General features: G+C 39.7%; 1 protein-coding gene across 8 annotated transcripts in view; it reads right to left on the reverse strand.

Annotated features, from left to right (window-relative positions):
* Positions 1-15,594, reverse strand: part of STARD9 (StAR related lipid transfer domain containing 9) — a 119,980-nt gene that overhangs the window by 68,241 nt on the left and 36,145 nt on the right. For 7 of the 8 annotated variants that reach the window (XR_002078072.2, XM_053889143.1, XM_019442405.2 and 4 more), the window contains exon 4: positions 3,173-3,289. Coding sequence is in view for 7 of the 8 variants with exons in the window: in XM_053889143.1 (XP_053745118.1) it covers positions 3,173-3,289 (117 nt within the window). In the remaining variant the exon portion in view is untranslated. Of the gene's footprint in view, positions 1-3,172; positions 3,290-5,550; positions 5,658-15,594 lie in introns of all 8 variants that reach the window. The other variant, XM_053889142.1, reaches the window with a different exon arrangement.

Below are 15,594 nucleotides of genomic sequence, written 5' to 3' on the forward strand. Positions count from 1 at the left end.
CTCTCAAAATAAATAAATTAAAAAATAAAATAAAATAAAGCACACATTTAGGGAAAAGTAGCTTCTTTTTTCATTTTAGACCCATTGTTAACATGTATGTAGGTTAAAGCTTTTATACCCGTGGTGTAGTCAGCATTTTCTCTTAATTTCAAATATATAAAGTCACACTAAACCACAGACATAGTAGCAATGAGCTGAGCCCAAGGCAGCAGGGGTAATCTTTTTTTTTTAATTTTTTTTTTTTTTAGGTTGTCTTTCTACTTTATTATTTTTAGCACAAAAATGTTTAATTTTAAGGAAGTCCAATTTATCTGGGGGTTTTTTTCTTGCCACTTGTGATTTTGGTGCAGTATATCTAAAGTCATTGACTAATTCAACGTCACAATGATTTACTTCTATTTTGTTTTGTTTTCCAAAAAAACCCTACAATTTTAACGCTTAAATTTAGATCTATGAATGATGTTGAATTATTTGTAGTTATGAGGTAGAGTTCTAGCATCTTTCATTTGCATGAGTGTATCTAGTTGTCCCAGCAACATTTTTTGAAAATACTATTCTTTGCCCATTGAATTGTCTTGGCACACTTGTGGAAAGTTTAAGAGTTTGTTTTTCTATTTTCTTCCATTGATTTATATGTCAATCCTTATAAAAGGTCCACACAATCTTATTTAGTTTATCTTTCTAGTAAATGATGAAGTCAAGGAGTATGAAACCTCCAAATTTGTTCTTTTTCAAAATTGTTTTGGACGTCCTGAGACCCTTTAATTTGCATATGCATTTTAAGATTAGCTTCCCAATTTCCACAAAAAAAATGGTAGCTGGATTTTTTTTTTAATTTCTTTTTTAAAATTTACATCCAAGTTGGTTAGCATACAGTGCAATAATGATTTCAGGAGTAGAATCCAGTGATTCATCCTCTACGTATAACACCCAGTGCTCATCCCAACAATTGTCTTCTTTAATGCCTCTTGTTCATTTAGCCCATCCCCGCACGCACAACCCCTCTGGCAACCCTCAGTTTGTTCTCTATATTTAAGAGTCTCTTATGGTTTGTCCCCCTCCCTGTTTTTATATTATTTTTGCTTCCATTCCCTTATGTTCATCTGTTTTGTATCTTAAATTCCACATGAGTGAAGTCATATGATATCTGTCTTTCTCTAATTTTGCTTAGTATACCTTCTAGTTCCATCCACATTGTTGCAAATGGCAAGATTTCATTCTTTTTGATTGCCAAGGAATATTCCATCGTGTGCGTGTGTGGTATGTATGTGTGTGTGGATATATATATATATATATCCACACACACATCTTCTTTATCCATTCATCTGTCAATGACATTTGGGCTCTTACCATACTTTGGGTATTATCGATGGTGCTCCCATAAACATTGGGGTGCATGTGCCCCTTTGAAACAGCACACATGTATCCTTTGGATAAATACGTAGTACTGCAATTGCTGGGTCACAGGGTAATTCTATTAATTTTTTTGAGGAACCTCCATACTATTTTCCAGAGTGGCTACACCAGTTTACATTCCCATCAGCAGTCCAAAAGGATTCCTTTTTATCTGCATCCTCACCAACATCTGTTGTTGCCTGAGTTGTTAATTTCAGCCATTCTGACTGGTGTGAGGTGGTATCTCATTGTGGTTTTGATCTGCATTTCCCTAATGATGAGTGATGTTGAGCATTTTTTCATGTATTTGTTGGCCATCTGGATGTCTTCTTTGGAAAAGTGTCATGTCTTTTGCCCATTTCTTCACTGGATTATTTGTTTTTTTGGGGTGTTGAGTTTGATAAATTCTTTATAGATTTTAGATACTAACCCTTTACCTGATATGTAACTTGCAAATATCTTCTCCCATTCTGTTGGTTGCCTTTTAGTCTTGCTGTTTCCTTCCCATGCAGAAGTTTTTTTATCTTGATGTGGTCCCAAGAGTTCATTTTTGCTTCTGTTTCCCTTGCCTCCAAGACGTGTTGAGTAAGAAGTTGCTGTGGCCAAGGTCAAAGAGGTTTTTGCCTGCTTTCTCCTCAAGGATTTTGATGGCTTTCTCTTATGTTTAGGTCTTTTATCCATTTCGAGTTTATTTTTGTGTACGGTATAAGAAATAATGTTTATTTTTCAGAGAGCGTGCTCATGAGAGAGGGGGAGGGGCAGAGAGAGAGGGCGACAGAGAATCTGAAGCAGGTTCTGTGCTGTCAGTGCAAAGCCCGACATGGGGCTCAAACTCACGAACTGTGAGATCATAACCTCAGCGAAAGTCAGATGCTCAACCAACTGAGCCACCCAGACACCCCTGGCGGGTAATCTTTCAGAAGGAATAATGTCCCAGATAATGTCCATGTGTAGTGTTATTTGCCACCTGCCCCACCAGTTCAACTAACCAAGGTACTCCTAAACATAAAACAAAGAGGTGTGCTTAAGGACCTCTACCCTCCCGGGGCGCCTGGGTGGCTCAGTCGGTTGAGCGTCCGACTTCAGCTCAGGTCACGATCTCGCGGTCCGTGAGTTCGAGCCCCGCGTCGGGCTCTGGGCTGATGGCTCAGAGCCTGGAGCCTGCTTCCGATTCTGTGTCTCCCTCTCTCTCTGCCCCTCCCCCGTTCATGCTCTGTCTCTCTCTGTCTCAAAAATAAATAAACGTTAAAAAAAAATTTAAAAAAAAAAAAAAAAAAAAAAAAAAGGACCTCTACCCTCCCAATTTTCCATGACAAAGGAAGGTTCTCAAAAGTCCTTCATATTTCTGAAAGTTCCATCCCAGCAGCTGGTCCTCCTGCTTCTCTCCAACACTCAGATGGAACACATAGCCCCATTTCTGCACAGCCCTAGGCAGCACTTAAGATTCAGTCTGTCTCATCCACTCCTAAGGTGTTAAAAAGCTTCAAGTGACGAACTTGGAAATGATATGAGAAATTCAGCACTGACAAGGTCTGCTTCATCAAAGGGAGTTGTAAAATTCTAAGGTTCTTCAGGGTTTAATAAGGAAGGGCTAATTATTCAAAGTTCACTTTTCAATTAAAGTGCTAAGAAACCCAATCTTAATACAGAAGAGAGCCCATTAAATCTTATTAAACTTGACTGCTAAATTCATATTCTAGCTCTCCGTAGCAAGGACATTTGAGATTCAGGCTTGCTGTGGCAACAGAAAGAGATATATTTCAATACCAACACTCACTGGGGTCCCCAGCATGGTATATGTCTTCCCAGAGCCTGTCTGCCCATAGGCAAAAAGGCATATGTTGTAGCCTTTGGCAGCTCCAGACAGTACTTCGGTTCCCAAATCTTGGAACACCTGTAACAACAAAAGTAAAAAGCATGTCACTATAGTCCTTCCCATAGCATATTGAGGGACCATATCATTTTAAAATTTTCAATGTCGGAGAGGGAAGATGGCGGCGTAGGAGGACGCTGGGCTCACCGCGCGTCCTGCTGATCACTTAGATTCCACCTACACCTGCCTAAATAACCCAGAAAACCGCCAGAGGATTAGCAGAACGGAGTCTCCGGAGCCAAGCGCAGACGAGAGGCCCACGGAAGAGGGGCCCCTCCTGAAGTGGATCACCTAAGGAGAAGCGAGCTAAGCCTGCCCCTCCTGCCCCCGTGCACCTTGCCTACCCACCCCAGCTAATACGCCAGATCCCCAGCACCACAAGCCTGGCAGTGTGCAAGTAGCCCAGACGGGCCACGCCACCCCACAGTGAATCCCGCCCCTAGGAGAGGGGAAGAGAAGGCACACACCAGTCTGACTGTGGCCCCAGCGGTGGGCTGGGGGCAGACATCAGGTCAGACTGCGGCCCTGCCCACCAACTCCAGTTATAAAATTTTCAGTGTCTAGCCTTGTGCCCAACACACAGTAAGTGTGTTAAAACACATTTGAATGAATAAATTTTCCCTAGCAAACTTTTTCTGAAACTGAATTTGTTCTTGTAAAATCATAGGGAATTGATAGTCATGTGTACTTGAAACACTTTATAGTGTTTTGGATTAAAAAAACCCAGGGGTGGGGTGACTGGGAGGCTCAGTCAGTTAAGTGTCCAACTCTTAACTTGGGCTCAGGTCATGATCTCGTGGTTCGGAAGTTTGAGCCCTACATCAGGCTCCACGTAGATGGTGCACAGCCTACTTGGGATTCTCTCGGAGTCTCCCTCCCTCTTCCTCTCTCTCTCTCTCTCTCTCTCAAAATAAATAAATAAACTTAAAAAAAATAACCCTGGGGTGCCAGGTTGGCTCAGTTGGAAGAGCACGTGACTCCTAACTTCAGGGTTGTAAGTTCAAGCCCCATATTGGGTGTAGAAATAACTTAAATAAATAAAACTTAAAAAGAAATTAAAAAAAAAATAACCCAGAGTAGTGACATATGGAATTGTTCAATCACTATATTGTACCCCTGAAACTAATATAATACTTTATGTTAACTAACTAGAATGAAAATAGAAACTTAAAAAAAAAAGAGCTGTATTTACACTTCTTATCACACATAAAGGTTGAGGTAAGGTTGATACTATTTGTGGATCTATTTACCCATCCTCTCTCCAAACTTGTGGTAGTAGTATAGAAAAGTAGGGTTGGAGCTTGTTATTTAAAGAGAGAGGATTCATGTAAAATATATTTTTTAGTAGGGCCTAACATTAGGGAAACTTCTTAAAATGATTTCTCTTCCTCTAAACAGCTACCTATAGTTTAATTATTAAGAACACAGGCTTTGGGAAGTGCCTGGGTGGCTCAGTCAGTTGAGCATCCAACTTTGGCTCAGGTCACAATCTCACAGTTTGTGAGTTCGAGCCCCACATTGGGTTCTGTGCTGACAGCTCAGAGCCTAGAGGCTGCTTCAGATTCTGTGTCTCCCTCTCTCTCTCTGCCCCTCCTCTGCTCATGTTCTGTGTCTCTCTCTCAAAAATAAACAAACATTTAAAAAAAATATTAAAAAAAAAAAAAAAAGAACACAGGCTTTGGAACTTTCTAGGTTCAAAGCCTGGCTCCTTGGGCAAGTAACCTTACCTCAGTTTCCTCATCAATGAAACAGATTTTTAAAAAGCACCTAAGAATAGGTTAAGGGAATTCTGAAACAACATCAAGCATACTAACATTCACATTATATGAGGCTGAGAAGAAGAGAGAGAGAAAAAGGGACAGAAAATTTATTTGAAGAAATAACAGCTGAAAACTTCCCTAACCTGGATAAGAAAACAGACATCTAGGTCTCAGAGGCAAAGAGAGCCTGAAACAAGATGAACTCAAGGAGGTCCACACCAAGAGACATATAATTAAAATGTAAAAAATTAGGGGTGCCTGGGTGGCTCAGTAGGTTGAGCCTCTGACTTTGGCCCAGGTCATGATCTCCTAGTCTGAGTTCGAGCCCCGCGTTGGGATCTGTGCTGACAGCTCAGAGCCTGGAACCTGCTTTGGATTCTGTGTCTCCCTCTCTCTCTGCCCCTCCCCTGCTCATGCTCTGTCTCTCTCTCTCTCAAAAACAAATAAACAGTAAAAAAAAAATTTTTTATGCAAAAAATTAAACATAAAAAGACAATCTTAAGAGCAGGAGAAGAGGGGCACCTGGGTGGGTCAGTCAGTTAAGATTTCGACTCTTGATCTCAGCTCAGGTCTTGATCTCAGGGCTGTGAGTTCAAGTCCTGCACTGGGCTCCATGCTGGGCATGAAGACTAGTTAAAAAAAAAAAAAAAAAAAAGCTGGGGTAGCAATACTTACATCAGACAAAAAAAGACTTAAAGACTAACAATACACAAAGAACTGCATTACATAATGATAAAGGGATCAATAAAATAAGAGGATATAACACTTATAAACATCTATGCACAGGTGCATCTAAATATATAACACAAATAGCAGCAGACATAAAGGGAGAAGTTGACAGTAATATGCTAATAGTAGGAAATTATAACACCTGATTTACATCAATGGACAGACCATACAAACAGAAAATCAGTAAGAAAACAGCGGACTTGCATAACACATTAGACCAGATGGATGGCTACATGCAGAAGAATGAAACTGGACCACTTTCTTTTTTTAATAATTTTTTAATTCCAAATTTTTTTTAAATTTACATCCAAGTTAGTTAGCATACAGTGCAATAATGATTTCAGGAGTAGAATCCAGTGATTCATCCTCTACGTATAACACCCAGTGCTCATCCCAACAACTGTCTTCTTTAATGTTTCTTGTTCATTTAGCCCATCCCCCCACGCATAACCCCTCCGGCAACCCTCAGTTTGTTCTATTTAAGAGTCTCTTATGGTTTGTCCCCCTCCCTGTTTTTATATTATGTTTGCTTCCCTTCCCTTATGTTCACCTGTTTTGTATCTTAAATTCCACGTATGAATGAAGTCATATTTGTCTTTCTCTAATTTCTTAGCATAATACCCTCTAGTTCCATCCATGTTGTTGTAAATGGCAAGATTTCATTCTTTTTGATTGTCGAGGAATACTCCATTGTATATAGATACCACATCTTCTTTATCCATTCATCCATCGATGGACATTTGGGCTCTTTCCATACTTTGGGGTGTTATGCTAAGTGAAATAAGTCATACAGAGAAAGACAGATACCATATGTTTTCACTCTTATGTGGATCCTGAGAAACTTAACAGAAGACCATGGGGGAGGGGAAGGAAAAAAAAAAGGTTAGCGAGGGAGGGAGCCAAACCATAAGAGACTCTAAAAACTGAGAACAAAATGAGGGTTGATGAGGGGTGGGAGGTGGGGAAGGGTGGGTGATGGGTATTGAAGAGGGTACCTGTTGGGATGAGCACTGTGTGTTGCATGGAAACCAATTTGACAATAAATTTCATACTTTGGCTACTGTCAATAATGCTGCTATGAACATTGGGGTGCATGTGCCCCTTCAAAATAGCACATCTGTATCCCTTGAGTAAATACCTAGTAGTGCAATTGCTGGGTCATAGAGTAGTGCTAGTTTTAATTTTTGGAAGAACTTGTTTCTCCAGAGTGGCTGCACCAGTTTGCATTCCCACCAGCAATGTAAAAGGGTTCCTCTTTTGAAACTGGACAACTTTCTGACACCATACACAAAAAAATAAACTCAAAATGGGTTAAAGACCTAAATATAAGACCTGAAACCATAAGACTACTAAAAGAAAACACAGGCAGTGGGGTACCTGGGTGGCTCAGTCAGTTGAGCATCTGACATCAGCTCAGATCATGATCTCCCAGTTTGTGGGTTCAAGCCCTGCATCAGGCTCTCTGCTGTCAGCATGGAACCCACTTCAGATCCTCTATTCCCCTCTCTCTCTGCCCCTTCTACACACATGCACTCACTCGCTCTCTCTCTCTCTCTCGCTCTCTCAAAAACTTGCCTCAGCAAGTTTTCTATATCTGTCTCCTCAAGCAAAGGAAACAAAAGCAAAACTAAAAAATTGGGACTACTTTAAACTTAAAAGCTTTTGCATAGCAAAATAAATATCAGCAAAATGAAAAGGCTACTGAACAGAAGATATTTCCAAATACTATATCTGATAAGGGGTTAATACCCAAAATACATAAAAATATATACAACTCAATGTCAAAAAAGCAAATAATCCAATCAAAAACAGGCCAAGGACCTGAATAGACCTAGTTCCAAAAGAAACCTAAAAATGACCAGAGATGCTCAACATGATTAATCATGGAGGAAGTGCAAATCAAAACCACAGTGAGTTATCACCTCAAACCAGTCAGTATGGCTAGTATCAAAAAGACAAGAAATAATAAGTTTTGGTGAGGATGTGGAAAAAAGGATGTGTAGTGCACTGCTGGTGGGAATATGTGTGGAGCCCCTGTGCAAAAAGGTATGGAGTTTCTCAAAATATTAAAAATAGAAAAATGCCATATGACCCTGTAATTCCACTTCTGTGTATTTACCCATAAAAATGAAAATATCAAACTCAAAGAGATAAATAAACATTTATGTTCACTGCAGCATTATTTACAATAGCCAAGATATGGACGTAACCCATGCCTGTCAATCAATCAATCAATACATGATATACATTATACAATGGAATATTACTCAGCCATAAAAAAGAATGAAATCTTGCCATTTGCAGCATCATGAATAGACCTGGAAGGTATTTTGCTAAATGAACTAAGTCAGACAGGAAAAGGCAAATACCGTATGATTTCAATCATATGTGAAATCTAAGAAACAAAACAAATGAACAAACAAAAAACAGAAACAGACTCATAAAACAGAACTGGTAGTTGTCAGAAGGAAGGGGGTTTAGGAGATGGTTGGAATAAGTGAGGAGATGTAAGAGATACAAATTTCCAGTTATAAAATAAGCTACAGGGATGAAAATTACAGCACAGGGAATATAGTCAGTAATACTGTAATAACTTTATAAGGCGACAGATAGTAATTATACTTATGGTGGTGAGCATTTCATAATGTATATAATTGTCAAATCACTATGGTATATATCTGATACTAATAAACTATTTTATGACAATTCTACTTCCAAAAAATATAAAGATGATGAAGACACCGGCCCTCTCCCTGGCCAAAACCAAAAACATACGAGGCCTGACCAAGACAACCCTATGGAAAGGATCTCCCCTCTGATTTCCTGCTAGGGCTTTCCATTGTCCAATGCCAACCTCAAGCCAGAGGTTAAGAGAGTCCATTTTTTAGTGCAACAGGTCACCCTTGGGGCAAAAAATAAGATGGAAATTTTTTTAATGGTTTTTAATTTTTTTTTAATTTTTTTAATGTTTTATTTATTTTTAAGACAGAGAGAGACAGAGCATGAGTGGGGATGGGACAGAGAGAGAGGGAAACACAGAATCCGAACCAGGCTCCAGGCTCTGAGCTGTCAGCGCAGAGCCCGACACGAGGCTCGAACTCACAAACTGTGAGATCGTGACCAGAGCCGAAGTCGGACGCTCAACCGACTGAGCCACCCGGGCGCCCCTGAAGAGTTCATCTTGAAGGGCAAAATGAAGACATTCAACAGAACCTAAAAAGCAAAGGGAATGCTGGCTGAAGAACCTGGAAAGACTTTATGAAGTAGGGAACATCTGAACTGAGTTTCAAGACAAAAGGACTTTCAGAAGTGCCTGGGCAGTTCAGTTGGTTAAGCATTTGACTCCTGATTTCAGCTCAGATCATGCTCTCACAGTTTGTGGGATCAAGCCCTACATCAGACTCTGAGCTGACAGCATGAAGCCTGCTTGGGATTCTTTCCCTCTCTCTCTCTGCCCCTCCCCTGCTCGCCTGCATGCTTTCTGTCTCTCAAAATAAATAAATAAATAAAAAGACAAGGATTTTCATGATGGGGATGATTGTCTAGGTTGGATAAACAACACATGTAAAGCTTGGAGTAACGAAAATACATGGCTATTCAGATGGAATTTGGAAAATCAGATACATTGGGAGATAAGACTTAAGTATTGGGGTAATGCTAAGGATTAGGTTTTCTTTCATCTTAGTGTGTACTGCATTATTTATGGCAGAATCTCAAGGAATATGATGAGCAACCTATTGTTCTACCATGAAAAATTAGCAGTACAAGGACAACTAGGCAGCAAAGAAATTAAGAAACCCACTTATAAATAACCCTTAAATCAAAGAAGAAATCAAAACTAAAATTATAAACTACTCACAAAGCAATGAAAAGAACACCATATCATACCAATGAAATAGAGTGAAATATATGATTGAAGAGTAACATTTTGTTTATACATTGGCTTTTGACTTTCTCCACATCTTCCTTTAGTTCTCTGAGCATCTTTAAGGCAACTGGTCTATAGTCTTTGTTTAATATATCTGCCTTTAGGGCTTTTTAAGGGACAGTTTCTGTTGATTTTTTTTTCCTTTGAATAGGCCACACTTTCAGGTTTCTTTGTATGCTTTGTGACCTTTTACACTGAAAACTGAACATCTGAATCTAATAATGTAGTAATTCTAGAAATCAGATTCTCTCCTTTGCCTGGGGTATCCTGTGTCTCATTATTCTTTTTGTTTATTGTTTTTGTTTTTCTGATTACTGTAGGCTATCTCTGTGCCAGGATCAGCCTGAGGTGTAAACCTAAGGTTCTAGCAAGTGGTCTTTTCTGAGCCTTTCCCTGGGCACGCATGGTCACTTTCTAATTTTCCCCATGTGTGGAGTTGTTTTTCAATGCCCTGGTCCTTAGTGTCTGACTGCAAAATGGAGAAAAGCAGAAAAATGAAGTAGGAGTGGAGTGGGGAGTTGTCACTTCAAATCCCCTGGAAGTCACTTCAGCTGTATGGGGAGGGACTTGCAACAATGGGAAACATGCGACAACAATGACTACTCAACTCTGCAATTCTGTGATCCCAAGCAGGAATTGGCAATCAGCACAGATTCCTGATATTTGGAAGACAGGGTCCTTTTTGTCCACTCGACTTGTGCAAGCTGTGTACAAGATGCTCCAGGACCCATGTACAGCTGCCTGCCACGTGGCTGGGGATAACAAATGGGTAACTGCTACTGTGCTAGAAGCTGAAATTGACAGAAATTAACTGCGATTTATCCCTCAAGTCTTCCTCTGGAAAATGCAAGCCTTCAAGAAAATCCAGAGTTCCAAAAACCATTACATCAGACAGTTTTGTCTAGTGTAATCCCTGTCTAGGTTGGGGAACAGATTCTTCATGCTTCCTGATAAGGGAGCATAAGGCAAGCTGAGGGAAAAGTACAAGCTAACAGTATTCCCCCACCCCAGTTGGGATATGTGTGATATTCCTTGGACACTCCTGGCAACCTAAGAAGAAAGGAAAGGGGTTTAAGTGCTTCCCATGATGATATGGGAAACAAAGGCAAATGAAAAATTTAATTCCCTTACTGCCTACAGCCCAGTGACAAGTCCTTGAAAGTGGCAGTGACCTCCTTCTAGGAGCTCAGCTGCCTGATGATAACACTTTGCTAGGGGCAAAAGGGAATCTTGGCTTAACATTATCCTGACCCCCAAGGTCCTATAAGTCTACTTTAGCCTATGAAAATTCCTTTGGAAACTTTATCTCAGCTCCCCCAAGATATATGCCAGCAATCATACTCCAAGCTTAAGGCCCTCTGATATACATCTGAAAGGTCTCATGACTGAAGTTTTACTAAATTATAATAAATGGCATTTTCCTAACAGCAACTGGCCCCTCAAGGTCCCAGAAACCTTGCTTTCAAAATACCTAGAGACTTATTCTATCTTTAACCCCCTTCCACCCTGAGGGTATATAATCAGTTACCCATCACAGCCCCAATGCAGTTCTTTCTGCCCATGGGTCCTGTCCCCGTGCTTTAATAAAATCACCTTTTTGCACCAAAGACATCTTCAAGAATTCTTTCTTGGCCTTTGGCTCCAGACCACCCCACCATCACCCCAAAACTTCATCATTTCCTACTCTGTCATTTTCCCAGACTCCTCTCCTCCATAATTATTCTTTAAAATACAAATTAGTAGCCCCATATTCCCCTATTGAAACTCTATATATTTAAGTACATAGAAGTTTCTTTTATTCTTGAACCCATTACCTGAGATTCACCCATATTATCACCCTACGGATGTACTTTTCCTTTTAATTTTCTGAAAACAAATAGAAATATGTGAAGTAATGTTAAACTACTCAGAGACTAATAAAATCAAGTGAAAGAAGTTACATTTATTTATTCAACAAATATTTATAGAGTGCCTACTAAAGCAAAATACTGTGCTGGGCACTGCTCCCATTGTTTAAAGATAACTGTTAGGATTGTTTTGCACCATTAGTACTTCATTAGAAGTGTTTTTATTCAAAGCCAGGGTTTTAGATCCCTATAACCAGTAACACTTACTTAGCAATTATTTCATATTAGGGGCTCTTCTTAGCACCTTAAATGATTTAGTACTCCTCACAATATATCTATGGGATAGTTACTATCAATCTCTAATTTTCACAGGAGAAAACTCAAGTGCCACAGGTACCAAGTACTTCTAAACAAAGCTCTTGCTCTTAACCAACGTGATACCCTGCAGCTAACAAATTAACTACTCATCAATTACCAGGAAAGGCAAATCTTATCTGCTAAACACAAAGCTATTACCCTACAATTTAAAACTATCTTCATGGTTTCCTTACTTCCTGTTATTTTGCTTTACAGTGGAAGAAACTTTACCAAGTCTCCTTTTTAGTATTTCCTCTTTAGTATTTAGTATTAGGAGTTCCAATAATATCTTGTTAGGGGGTCCTGGGTGGCTCAGTTGGTTAAGAGTCTGACTTCGGCTCTGTAATGATCTTGCGGTTAGTGGGTTCATGCCCTGCCTCAGGCTCTATGCTGAGCGGAGCCTGGAGCTTGCTTCAAGTTCTGTGTCTCCCTCTCTCTCTGCTGCTCCCCTGCTCACTCTCTCCCTCTCTCAAAAATAAAATAAAAACATTAAAAAAAATTTTTAAATAAAATTTACCAAAAACAATAAATTCTAATCCTACTGCCATTTGTTAATTGCTTTTGGAGTTTTCTGCTCCATTAACCTCTTCATTGCACATAAAGAGAATTACAATCTCATCCCAAAATTTCACACACACACCCTTATTAAATGACCAGAATTTGAAGCTTATTACAGACACACACTTATATTTTTTTTTCTTTGCTGTTTTTCAAATTACAAAGAATGCTCACTTTTTGTATCAAGTTAATACAACACATGAAAAAAAAAGCTAACCTTTCCTTACCCCTAATGCTGCTCATTTAAGTATCCAACAGGTAGCTTTCAGTACTAAGACAGGGAAGAATATATCCAACAAGTATGTCATTCCATACTTTCCTCCACATATACAAGGATATACAGTTGTTTTTGTTTGTTTTCACTGAAATAGACACATACAATACACATCAACCTGTAACTTGCTTTTTATCATATAGTATATCATGAACATACAGGTTATTTGCCATAGATATAATTTTTCATTTTTCATGTATACACACCATAGCGACAGTCATACAAACACAATTTAAAATGATTGGGATAGGGGTGCCTGGGTGGCACAGTCAGTTGACTGACCAACTCTTGATTTTGGCTCAGGTCACAATCTCAAGGTCATAGGACTGAGCTCTAAGTCAGGCTCCACATTCACTGCTTCCTTCCTCTCCCAACCTGCCATATAGATGGAATCACAATATGTAGCCTTTTCAGATTGGTTTCTTTCACTTAGTAATATGCATTTAGGGTTTTTCCCTGTCTTTTCATGATTTGATAACTCATTTCTTTCTTTGCACTGAATAATATTCCATTGTCGGATGTACCGCAGTTTATCCATTTACCTACTGAAGGACATTTTGGCTGCTTCCAAGTTTTGGTAATTAAGAATAAAGCTGCTAAAACATTTCAAGCACAGGTTTTTGTGTGGCCCTAAGTTTTCAACTCCTTTGGGTAAATACCAAGGAGCATGACTGACCAACGCTAACTTTCCCCTCATCTTACACCAAGATCTCCAAGAATCCATGCATTCCAATCTTTACCTCTGGGTACTCCAAAACAGTCCCCATGTCTGTATGAAGTCCTGTACCAGCTTCCTCTATTAGAATTGCAACAAAGCCTGAGGCCCCCTCCCCTGAACTCTCTAGCCCCCGACTGTCTGCTGATCCCATAGTTATTTTTTTTTTAAGGGTTGGATTTAATTGTTAGTTATAGGACATCCCAAGACACAAAATTCCACATAGAAATAAGAAATCCACTGAGAGGAGAAGCTTCACACAGTATGCATAGTTTGGAACTATTCAGTATAGTTTGGTCATAAAAAGTGCTACAATAGCAAACCACTTTTTAAAAGTTCTTAGTAGAAAAACAGTAAGACAAACATACACCAAACATAGTACACAACTTTAAGCCTCAGATGTATAATCTAAAAGTTAAAGATCCCAGCAGTGCCATCCTTAACTTGGTAGGGTAGTTGCTGGCACAACATTTTGATCCCCTTCTTCCTCTATAGGGAAATACTTCTCAATCAAGCTTAATGAAGCTTTGTACACAGACTCATCTTCATAGTTTTGTAGACATTCAATTTTGTCCAAACCCCCATATTCTTCAATCATTATACGAGTTTCTCAACAGCTTAAAAGATATACGAAACAGCATCCAGAATGACACTGTCATCAGTCACAATTGGCAATTCAGTAGCTCCTAGAAGCTTCTCAAGTTGGGGCACAATTCCTGTTTTCACAACCATTTCAATCCATTCATTTGGACCATTGGTAAGGGAGAAAATGGCCCAGCAGGTATCTTCTAATACTTCTGGATCATCATGAGGCAGGGGATGAACTCAAGTAGGAAAAATTTTGTGCAACAGCATCTAATGGAGGTGCATGAATCTTGTTGCGACAAAGTTCAAAATGAGTCCAGGTAAGATGATGCAAGTAACCACATGTTAAAGATGACATATTAATAGGGTGTCTGGGTGACTCAGTTGGTTAAGCTTCTGACTTTGGCCCAGGTCATGATCTCACGGTTCATGGGTTTGAACCCCATGTTGGGCTCTGTGCTGACAGCTCAGAGACTGGAACCTGCTTTGGATTCTGTGTCTCCCTCTCTCTCTCTCTCTGCCCCTACCCTGCTCGCATTCTCTCTCTCTCTCTCTCTCTCTCTCTCTCTCTCTCTCAAAAATAAATAAATGTTAAAAAAATTAAAGATGACATATCAGGAAGTGTAAGAAGAGCCAACAGTAGATCAACTGCACCATATTTGATAACCAAGTCTTGGAAAACTGAACCATCACCTGCAATGTTTCCTAGAGTCCATACAGCTGTGTACTGATGTGATGAGAGATATCAACAGAGAAGTGAATGCTGGGATAGCACTCTATCTGCCACAGCCTTGCTCTGTTGCAATGTCCTGGAAGCAGTGTTTGTGAGCACTGAACCAGAGCCAGACTGAATGAGACCACCACCAGTTCTGCCCAAGGACACAAAGTTTGGAATCAAACCAGCCCAGATTAGGTTGTCAGTGGGGGGTTATTGTTCCCTAGAAAGCCATCTCCTAGCAGCCTCAGTAGCTTGGAGCTGGCTTTCCAAATCTGTTGCTATTTATGCCTGTGACAATGTCATCAACAGGCCAATCTATAGTGCCCTGCTTGCTGCAGTTTTCTTGCAGTGGAGAAATAGCATCATCAGGAAAAGAGATGACATTGCTCCTTTCAGCATGTGGTCATCCTTCTTAGCTTCTCTCACCTCCATACTAACCTCAATTTGGCACCCCCTCATTTCTATACTATCTGTCCCCTTGTTCTTGAATCTGTTAAGGCACGCAGCTGGTGAACTGGCACTCTGATTAGTGGACACGGTTATGAGACAAAGAAAGAAAACGACAGAGCTGGCTTAGGCTATCACAGGAAGCTTCTTAACTTTAAAAAAATTGGGGGCTGGGAACGGAGGGAAGCTGAGAAACATTCAAGTCTCTAAATAGTCTGTAAACATGTGATTTTTCGGATTCTTCAACCTCTTGGCATAATGTGCCCCAAATAATTTTCCCCACGATCCTATAAAATACTAGAAATGCTCTCCATTAGAGGAATTCACATTGTAACGTCACAGTGTCCCTATTAAAATATACAGGCAAAAACATAAAAATTAATTAATAATAAAATTAAATAAAATGCC

This window comes from Panthera pardus, unplaced genomic scaffold (assembly GCF_024362965.1).
Source record: "Panthera pardus isolate Hobbes unplaced genomic scaffold, ASM2436296v1 HiC_scaffold_24, whole genome shotgun sequence".
Taxonomy (NCBI): Eukaryota; Metazoa; Chordata; class Mammalia; order Carnivora; family Felidae; genus Panthera; species Panthera pardus.